Source organism: Musa acuminata, chromosome BXJ2-4 (assembly GCF_036884655.1).
Source record: "Musa acuminata AAA Group cultivar baxijiao chromosome BXJ2-4, Cavendish_Baxijiao_AAA, whole genome shotgun sequence".
NCBI lineage: Eukaryota > Viridiplantae > Streptophyta > Magnoliopsida > Zingiberales > Musaceae > Musa > Musa acuminata.
Window position 1 is genome coordinate 45,951,212 of NC_088341.1, and position 10,796 is coordinate 45,962,007.

The following is a 10,796-nucleotide window of genomic DNA, read 5'->3' on the forward strand; positions in this document are numbered from 1 at the left end:
TTTTTGTTCATGCAATGAACACAAGTTCTCTAGTTCAGTGTTCGACTGAATGTCTACTCTTTCATCCATACTGACAAACGAGAGTTATTGTAGCTCAATACTAATTTGTAGTTTGTGCAGCAAATTACTTCCAAATCCATGAGTCATTGTAGTGAGAACCAGTTCTTCAGGAGAAAGAAAGATGTGATATCATACCAAGACACCATTAGGTTTCCTCAAGAACAAGCATAGTCCTTTAGAATTCCCTAAGAGCTTGTTTCTTCCACAAGCTTATCACTCGGCAAACACATACGTAAATAGCATTCACACCATCACAAATATATACTTCATTGATGCATAAGAGCTCAACTGCGAATAAGGCCACATGATAAAGCCATCAACAGTATCGCTGCATCTCTCTCTTCTTGCGGGAAGACTTTCTTGATTGCAGAGCTCCTGTTCGAGCTTAGTTTAGCTTCACCAAAGCAAAGCTTCGTCGCAGTCATACTACTGGCAGTGTCAACCTTGCACCGTTTCTTGAAGGGGAGAGTTCGATCGACATCTAATTCCTTCTCTTTTTGCACTTGAGATGGAGCATCAGCCGGGATTAGTCCGCCGTTTAGAGCCGCTGCTGCCATCGCTCGCCTCGCCTTCCTTTGTCGAATTCCACACGCATTACAGAGCGACTGCACCACAGAGAGGGGTGCTATTAAGAGAGAGAGAGAGAGAGAGAGAGAGATCTATAGACGGCCGTTTAGTAGATTAAGAGGTGCTCACCTTGGGGCCACGAGGTCCACTCCTCCACAGAGGAGTCTTGGTTGTGTTGCAATCGCTGCAGACTCTGATGATGCCACCGGGAGAGCTGCTACTTCGATAGTATGTACTAAACTCAGAAACTAGCCTGTTTCCTCTCGGTTCGCTTACTACGATGTGAGTCGAATTCATCGTCTTCCTCACAAAGCACATCTTAGGCGACATCCATCTACCAGGCCTCGCCGGTTCTTCTTCTGTAATGCCATCGCTGGGGTCAGCAGGACGTTGTGTCGTGTACTCATCGCTCGATCCAGCTATTTGGAACTCTTCCTCGGGCTACAACAAGAAAGGAAACGCGGTGTTATGATCGTAAGCCATCAAAGATCACAAGGTCACGAGGTGTACTTGTGGTGCAAAAGCACCTTACCTCTTGCTGTGGCTGATGGAGGTGATGGCCGATGCAGTAACGTCCTCTTTCATCGTGGCGGACACCGAAGAGATCGGGACATGAGAAGGAAGAAGAAGGATTTGCTAGTGCGTAACCTCCCTCTTCTATAGGGATAACACATACTTGGTTCAAGTCCAAGGGAGACATGGTGAGAAAGGAAGGAGGGCAAACAAGCGTAGCTGGGCTCTGATTTGTACCACAAGTGAGATGGAGATTAATAAACAAGGCAGAGTGCAATGGTCACATACAAACAAATGAGCCACCATAGCCAAAAAGGATTGAGAAGGGGTAAAACTTCCATTAATGAGGTAAACGAGAACAACGAAAGCTGAAAGGCATTCCAAGATGCTGCAAATAGTGTCTGCTAGCTAAATCCCACGGGGAAAAAGAAAGATATATCTTTCCTTGCCAGCAACTAATCAGAGATGTAAGATACGAATACAGCTCTCCGTAGGGCATCTCTCGCTATTTGCCAAAAGGCATTTATTGAGAGGGCAGGCAAAGGGTCAGGAATAGCCTCCTGACCAAACTTGGCTCATCTTCTCTGGATTTGCCTTTCTGCAGCGAAAAGTATAACAGTGGTCTTAGCAGCTCTCTATCTTTTGCTGTCTGCTGTGTTAGAGCTGTGGCTGAAGACCTCTCTTCTTCGGCTCCAAATGCTATACCACTCGTCACATGTTTTGGAGGAAGAGTTACCACTCTCTGGATTTGCCTTTCTGCAGCGAAAAGAAGAAGAGTGGTCTTATGTCTCTATCTTTTGCTGTCTGCTGTGGATAAAGATCTCTCTTCTTCGGCTCCAAATGCTATACCACTCGTCACATGTTTTAGAGGAAGAGTTACCACTCTCGAACACGCAACTGTTGGGAGACATAAGTATGTAGTTGAAATGGACTAATGAACCTATACCTGCTTCATGTTCATTGAACTCACCTCTGGATAATGTTTCCTTGCTGTGGGAAGCTGCTGCAATCAATTTGTATGACAGCGGGAGTGGATACGTAAAAGAAATGTCCCTCATTCTTGATCTACATGAGGTATAAGGCGCAATGATTAATAGAGTAAGTCCAACCGGTGTACCTTTCATATATATGGGTGTCCCCATATCCATGGGTGATGGTTCCCAGCTACAAGACACTGCATACCATACCATGCTAGACTCTCTCTCTCTCTCTCTCTCTCTCTCTCTCTCTCTCGTGATTGTTTGAGGATATACTACCAACATGTCGCAGTGTAAACCACAGGAAAGTCATATACTTGAGAATGGAACTCAACTATGTCATTGGTCTCTCTCTCCTCTCAATTATAATGGTTATAGATCATGGTATTAACCTCAGCTCATGGCATCTAGTGATTGCTTCGGTCCATCCACCTTTGAGCTCTTAAATGCAACTGAAACCTTGTGCTCAGTTTCTCCAGGACGATGGTGGTCACTGCATCATTATTTGTGTTCGACTGATGTCTACAGATGATGGGAATTGATTGGCAGAAGATCCATCATGCATCGATGCTACAGTACTCTGTGTAGCTTCATTAAGCTTCCAGCATATACAGAGGATGCAATATGTCAGAAGATTCGTCATCCTGAATCCAGCAGGAGACAACGTTCAGATGAATTTATTATAAGTGAAAGCTTCACACCACAGTACATAAATCAATTTCATGAAGCGAGTCCCTGTCGCAGATGGTGATAGGAGTCGTGAACAAAGGAGGAAGTCATTCAGAAGATAAGATAGAATGCAGCATATAAATATTATATATGATGATGATGATGATGATGATGATGATGAATCAAATATGTCCTGATTCTTTCCTAGTATCAGTACAATTTTCAAGTATTTATGGATTATTTCTGATTATTATCTCAAAAATAGATCCTGATGGATTAGAATACCTCCATTATTTCAACTGAAGCTTTCTTTTGTTTAGGATTAATTAACGGATCAATGTAGTTAAATCACAGAAAAACAATTTTACAATTGTATTTTGTTAATTATTTGAGTAAACATGTAATTATAAATGTAATTTGGCCGAAACAAGGACAAAATGAGGCATAATCCCAAATATTCTTAATATTTTCTAATAAAGCGACGAAATTGCCCTTCCGGTCGTGATGCATTAAGATTCGCGTTTTTCCAGAAGACATCAAGATTCACGCTTCGACTTCTCCGTGCGACTACGACTATGTGTTAGTGACCAAATTGCCACCGCATCCCTCCGCACCCCTTTCATCCCATTGCATCGACGACGACAACGACGTCATCAAGAAAAACGAGGAAACCGCCTCCTCCCAAAAAGCCCTAGATCGCGCCCTCCCGCCACATTCTCCTCCTACTCGTCTCTGCCGGCCCCGACGGATCGGCACCGTCTTACGCTGGGGCCGCGCGAGGAATCCCTCCATACCTTCCGACCCAAGAACCTCAACGCCAGGGGAGGCTGGCAGTGGCGGCTGCACGGAGTCGAGGCCCGCGGTGCTCGTAGTCGTTGGCGTCCTCGATGGGGTTCTCCTTCGCTCCGATCGCGGGGCTACGCTCCGGAGTGCCTGGTTCCCGTCGGATCCCGACTTCTTGTCGCGGTGAGATCCGTTCTCTTCCCTTTTTCTCTTATTATGGGTTTCCTCCTTACTCACGTTTTCGAGTTCGCGATCTTGAATCTTGATTTATTGGGAACAAAAACAACAACAAGAAGCCGTAATTTCCCAACAATTTGTGTTCGCTTACATAGCTCTTTCCCAACAAGAAAGAGGGTAATTAAGGTGTTCTAACCGGTGAAATGTTAACTTACGAGTTTAAACCTAATAGGAACTGCCAACCCTTGCCTGTAAGTATGAGCATAGAACAGATCTTGATTTCAAGATGGTCAATGCATGAGACATGGTAGCAACTGCTGTTTGTTTATGATTCTTCTAATGTCGGATGCAAGAAATGATAAAATAATTACTGACTAGTAATTTCTTCCAACCCTTTGCATACACAAATAAGGAATCAGAACGGATTCTGATTCGGGAATAGTTCTTGCATGGTCATCAGAATGAAACTCTCTTTCAACAAGAAATGTCATTAATGTTCACACTCAGACGTGTTTTCTTGAACTGTGGATTCTCGTATGTGTTATAAGCTCTAAAACTAGTAGACCATTCAGAGGGAATGGCGCGCCAACGGTTTCAACCTCTTACTAATTAATTGCATAACATGTAGGACAACAATTTTATTATTATAGTGTTTCAAAATAATTAATCATTAACATTGTTCATCAATAGATATGGCTCGTACTATGAATATATATTGTGAAAGAGATGCTAGATTAAGAAATAAGAAGGAATGTATAGTGGGAAAGCCACTTACAATACGACTGCAATTAATTATGCTACGTTAGATGCGTCTCTCAGCTTCTTGGTTATGCTTAATTCAGATGCCACGCAGTTTAAATAAGTCCCTTTTTAAAGTCAAATTTCCATTATGCATTAAAAAGTATGCATAACCTTATCAGTTATGCATTAAAAAGTCAAATTTCCATTATATATATATATATATATATATTAGCCATTCTTCTTTTTTTTATTATTTTAAAATTATTGTGCTTATTTAATGATGGCTGAGAGAGAAGCCTGCAAATCCGACGGTTCTGAGACCACAAGGAACAAGATCTAAAGAATCAAAAGTATTATATACGTATGTATGTGTGTGTACACAAAGTTATATGATAAATAATATGTCGAACTTTGCTGTGACGTAAGAAGGCCATGATGACAAGGAATAATTGGGCAGAATGCGAGATTGACTCATCCTCCTTTTTTTTCTCTCTCCAACTAAATCTTGTTTGATAAATGAGTTGCATATATCTAAATTAATTTACTGGAGTCATATTACAAAGGATGTCTGTCTGGAACACACGTACGGAATGATAGGATGTTTCTTCTCTCTCGAGACCAATGGCCACAAAAGCCGAAGCCTTACCTGCTAACTCGAGTTTTGGATTTTCACAAAAGGGAGCTGCTGAAATGGCAGGCTCACCACTGGGAGCGATGTCGACCGGGTGGTGATAATAAAAAGCTTACGGCAGCGTATGATCCTATCGGTTAATGAATACCGTTTGGTAGACATATCTAAATCACTTGCTTGATGAGAACTCACTGTTTGATATATGATAAGGGCATAATGTGAAATATGCTACAAGAGAGAAACAAGTATTTGAAATGAGATGTCATACTGACAAAGGATATTTCCGATGGGGAAAGTGAATACTTCCTAAGTAAGTTGTTTATAGTTTCATGCATATGTTATAAATAGGTTTTTCCCCCTTGTATATAGAAATTAAATTCTTTATGATGATGTTTATTTATTGTTAAGCTTTGCCATGATTAACATATATGATTGCTTTTATAGAGCAAAACTGCTATAAAATCACCTAAATTGCTTCCATCAGTATGATATAGGATGCAAGCAGGAGTTTCAACTAAGAAAGATATTTGGTAGATGATGCAACATCTTGTAATTGGCTATGGATTTGATATCATCCCTTTAATTTGATGTGAATATCTTGATCCAGGGAAACTTAATTTAGAGAAGGATTTATACAAAAAATATCTAGAAGGCTAGTGTGTTAATAAATGTCCTATCAATTATATGCTAAGCCCGTGCAACCAAGGAGACAGCCTTCAAATCATCTATGCGTGAAAAGAGTTCAGTTTGGAGGGTACTCTGATTCATTTTAGATAGATATCTCTATCTCAAAGATTCATATAAGCCAAAGAGTCATTGGAACTCAGAACCCTAGAGCAATTTCGTACTTTTCCCATTTAAATAAAGTTCGGAGTTGTTTGCTAGGCAATTTATGGGTTCTAATAATTTTGCATGACAAAGTATGGGTTTGCCTATTTTAATTCGATCAAGAAATTGATTGTCTAATTTGTTCTTATTGTTAGCTTGGGAGCTTAAATAAATCTCAACATCATCAAAGTAATATTTCCCAGTGGTATCGAGATTATAATGAACAGTACTATACTTCACTATGCATAGCTCAAGTGACCAAAAAATTTACCGCAAGGAAAAATGTGGAATTTGCTTTACTTCCGCTTGTGTGTTAATACATGTTGTTATGCATTTGCACAAATACTGAACAAATATATAAAACCTTGTTAGAGGAGAGTGGGAGTGGAATTCAATGGAAATAATCAAGTGGAACTTCACATTTCAATATTTTATGTGAAAAACTCAAGGTACTTAAAGTACTTTAGCATTACATATGAGGTGATCTGAACCAAATAAATAAGTCTGAGTGTTTCTTTACTTTCTTATAGTAGTTGCATTTTAGTAACACCTATGTTCATATAATATGGCTGACATGGCTCACATTAAATTGACAATTTTGAAATAGTCGGTAGAGTTTGATTTGTAGCTTTCTTGTTTCTTCTAGAAAATTGATCCATTCAAGTGTTTGTTTGGTATCTCCACAATACCACATGTATTATGCCTTGGAATTCTTCTATATCTTTTTTGCTTGTTCTTTTTTCTCATCCTTTTTGTTGGAGGTCTTTGCATTTTTGAAAGTAGATTAAGTTGTAACTACTGTAAATTGCCAATCTCAAGCTTGAATGTTATAGTAGGCCACTAACAGCCAGTAAAATTTCATCAAAATTCATTAGTATGGATCTAAATTGTTTTTACTATAGGAATGTTATCTAGAAGTGACACAAGGCAATTTTACCACATGGGTGTCTCTAAATGCGAAAAAATGGACCAGGAGATTGGTTGGAAGGTCATATTAATATCCAGATATGATGCAAAACAGGAAAGGATTTTCCCATTGTTTTATATTGGTGCAGGTAAAGAAGTTGGTCCAAAACATAAAATTCGACTAACAATATGGTATATAAGAAAATTTCAGGAAAGGTTAGGATTGATATTAGATGATAATAAGAAAATTTAACATAATATGTCTATAATAGGCTAATTGGGTTGAAAAAAAATATAAGGGGATTGATATTATTAAATATAAAATTTGGTCTATTAATAGTTAAATATATAATTGGTGTAGGTATAATTGTAGAGAAGGATCTTAAGGATAAATGGATACCGTTGTGGGGGTAAAGAAAGTTGGGGATAGAATTATAGCATTAAAATTTGCATTAGAATAAGATATTTTAAACGTAAATAAGTACTTATGCACCTAAGATTGAACTATATGATTACACCAAACGAAAATTCTGAGAAAATTTTAAATAAAATATTTTAAGGGATACTTTTAATTTGAAAATTAATCATTGAGGTATATTTGAATGATCATATAGGAATACCATGGTGAATATAAATAAGTGGATGACGCCTATAGATAGGAGAGGAACAAAGAGGGGGTGGATTGATATTAGATTATGCATATCTTATGATCTCATAATAATTAATATTCACTTCAAGGAGAGAGGAGCATTTGATTGCTGACAAGGGTGGATGTAATCAATCAGTCAAGTAGACTTTTCTTTTCACGAAATTGATAAAATTACTTGTAACATGTATAAAATTAGATTTGCTAAAAAAAGATGGGTGAATCAATGTAGATTGTTGGTTTTAAATATATGTATTAGATAAGAAAAGAGAGAAGAAATATAGTAGTTTTTATAGAATGAGATGTGAAATTTTTAAGCAAACAGTGTACAGGCTTTTAAAGTAAGATGTAAAAGAAGTGTTGGATGGAAAAATAGGAGGTTTGGCATCAGGTAGAATAATATTAATACAATGTGGACTTCGGTTGGAACTATGATGGGGAGAGTCACAATGGATTTCCTTGTAAAATGTAAAGGTACAAATACAATCTCAAGAGAGAGTTGATGGTGATGTGAGAAATCTCAAATGACAATCACTACTATAGATCATGCCTATAAAGATTGAAAAAATTATACAATATAAGAAATTTTGTGAATATTTGTAATAGCTATATATGACGCTCGGTGGACAGCTCAAAATTTTAATTTTAAAATATAAGGCTTACGGTAGTTTTTTATGATAAGCTAGGTTGTAAGGATCAGGTTTGAGGAATGTGTTTTATATAATTATGTGACACCAAGGATCATTTTTAAATTGGTTTTGGTTGAGGATAGTACCTTTTGATCTTTGTTGATAATACTATTTTGGTTGATAAGAGTTTAAATAGAATTTTTAAATTTGATCTCTCGAAAATGTTCATCTTAGAAACTAAAGACTTTATATTAAGTAGGAATAAAATTAAGTATATAAATCTAATTTTAGTAATAATAAGGGAAGAACTGATATTGCAGCTAGGAGGATAGATGGATAAAAAGTTTGTATTAGTAAATGTTTTATGTATCTTAGTTCTATTGTTCAACCAAATGAAAAAATTGATAAAGATATTATCCATAGAGGAAAAGTAGGTAGTTATGATGGAGAGGGGCATCAATGATTTTTTGTGATCACCGATGCCCTTGGACTAAATATTCAAATATCAAAGATGGTTGTTAGGCTAGTCATACTTTGTGAGTTTTGAATGCTGGATGGTTAAAAAACATGTACCAAAAAATTGTATATTTGAAATGAGGATTGCTGAGGTATTACTAAAAAAAATATAGAAAAAGAAATGTTCTAGTAGGAACAATATGATGGTTTGGTGAGATGAGTCATTTAGTACCAGTGATGATATAACAACTAGCAAGACATATAAGAACATTTTAATAGTAATAAAAAGTCTTAATACTCTTTGATTGAATTAGAGATAGGCAAAATCCATGTCTGACTTCAAATAATTAGAACATTACGGCTTGTGGTTGTAGTAATAATATTATGACAATTGTGCTCAATGGTTGGAAGTTGCAAAGGACATTTTCTGTTGGACCTGAGGAGTCAGTTTTGTTCTCCTTGTAGGTTAATTGACACATGATAGCACTTCTCTATCTGTCAACTCCCAACAACCTCACGCCTACCTGTTGTGGTGGGGTTTGGTGTTACAGCAAGGCCACTACAGCGTAATGGTAGTTTTGCTGCTTTGCTGCTTCTTATGGCCACCACTCTGCCTCCTCTTCCATTTCATTTCGATGTAGCATCGCACTGAGGGATGCGTTGATATGATGATCCTTTTGGACATCAAGGCAAAAAGGATGAAGAAACTGTTGTTTGACTAAATTCTACCAATATAATAACAATAACAATATAATAAACAATAACAACGTAAAAGAAATCAAATTCTACCGAGTGGTGAGTGTACTTTTGTTTCATGCAAAGATCTTGCAACTTCGGAATATTGTCCGCCTAGAAATCAAACAAGAATAAGAAAAGAAAACCAACAAAAATAATACCAAAAAATCATGCTTTGGTTCGTATTCAAAAAATCAGGTCTCTACAATCCCTTTGGTGACTGAAGAAAATGCATGCGACTAAAAAGTCTATTAACCAAAGTCTCAGCACCGCTCATATTCAACAATGCATGACCAAGTTCTCCTAAACCAAGAATTAAACGTAGACTCCAGTAGCAAGGAGCAGGAATAAAGATCCGAAACCCTGCAGCAGACGAGGACCCGTGATCAGTTGAATCATTCTCACCAGTTAAAATAATTGAAAGAAGAAAGACCATCTGTTCTTTTAAATTTACCAAGAAAGTGGATGCCACAGCAGCAATCACAACCTCCTTTGCTAGGCTGCGGTTCCTAGTGGATGAAGTAGCTTCATAGCTGAAATGTGCCATGTATATTAGCAAGAGAGAATGAAGTCCCCAACCAAAATTGTTGGGTGCTTTGAGTGCTTCCCAAAATTGTTCAACGCTATCCAAGATGTCAACACATCACAGAACATAAATAAAAAAACCAAAATTCTATACTTTCTCATACAAAAAAGATGACTAAATACACTTGTCAACTCAGCATTGTATTAATATATGGGATCTCACTCTTAGATCTTTCTCAATCAAGCTTCAATTTAAAATGAATTAAGCTTCAACCTCAAGAAATCTGGACCCTTTTCTCCAGAGCAAGATAGACTCAAACCCATGGCCTAGTTTTATTTTAGATTCATGTTTATTATTTTAAATATATGCATCAATTTAGTTTCAAAAAGCTAATTTCTTGTTAGATATAGTCATACTTGAACTGTGTAAATCTAATCTAGATTCATAGGGGTTTGGGTTATATCTGCATAGACATAGACTACATTCATGTGCAGCACCGCTATCATGGAAAATGAATCTGAAATGGAAGCACATATGTCACATGGAGCACTGCCTACAATGGCAATGCATCCAATGAGAGGCCATGTTAGTGCTAGTGCAGCAAGGCTGAAGAAACATTTGGCCATGGATTTTCTGCCATGATGGATGCACAAAGAACACTTACGAAAGAGGACAATGTTGATGAGGACCCGAACTTGCTGTCGTCATTCATGCATCATCATAGCACCATCACATGCATAAGAAAATAATCAGTTCAATTCATCCTAGTTCAACCTTTGCAATGATAGCACCACCACACTAATGCTGCTGATCCATCACATTCAACAAAACCAGAGGGCTAATATGAGGCAGTTAGTGTCACACATCCTGATTTAGTTCTAATTCCATATCAGAAGTGGACGAAGATTTGAATAAGGACTTAATGAGTGGCCTGAAAAGGAAAGAATTACAT

The 10,796-nt window shown here is 37.6% G+C and overlaps 1 protein-coding gene across 1 annotated transcript; it reads right to left on the minus strand.

The window, feature by feature from the left end:
- Nucleotides 1-184: 184 nt before the first annotated feature.
- LOC135611257 (GATA transcription factor 21-like) lies at nucleotides 185-1,879 on the minus strand. The gene is made up of 3 exons (XM_065106826.1): nucleotides 1,160-1,879; nucleotides 757-1,068; nucleotides 185-665 (listed from the first exon to the last, which is right to left on the minus strand). Exons 1-3 carry the CDS (start codon nucleotides 1,325-1,327, stop codon nucleotides 345-347), a joined length of 801 nt encoding a protein of 266 aa, XP_064962898.1. The 5' UTR covers nucleotides 1,328-1,879; the 3' UTR covers nucleotides 185-344.
- Between the last annotated feature and the right edge of the window lie 8,917 nt (nucleotides 1,880-10,796).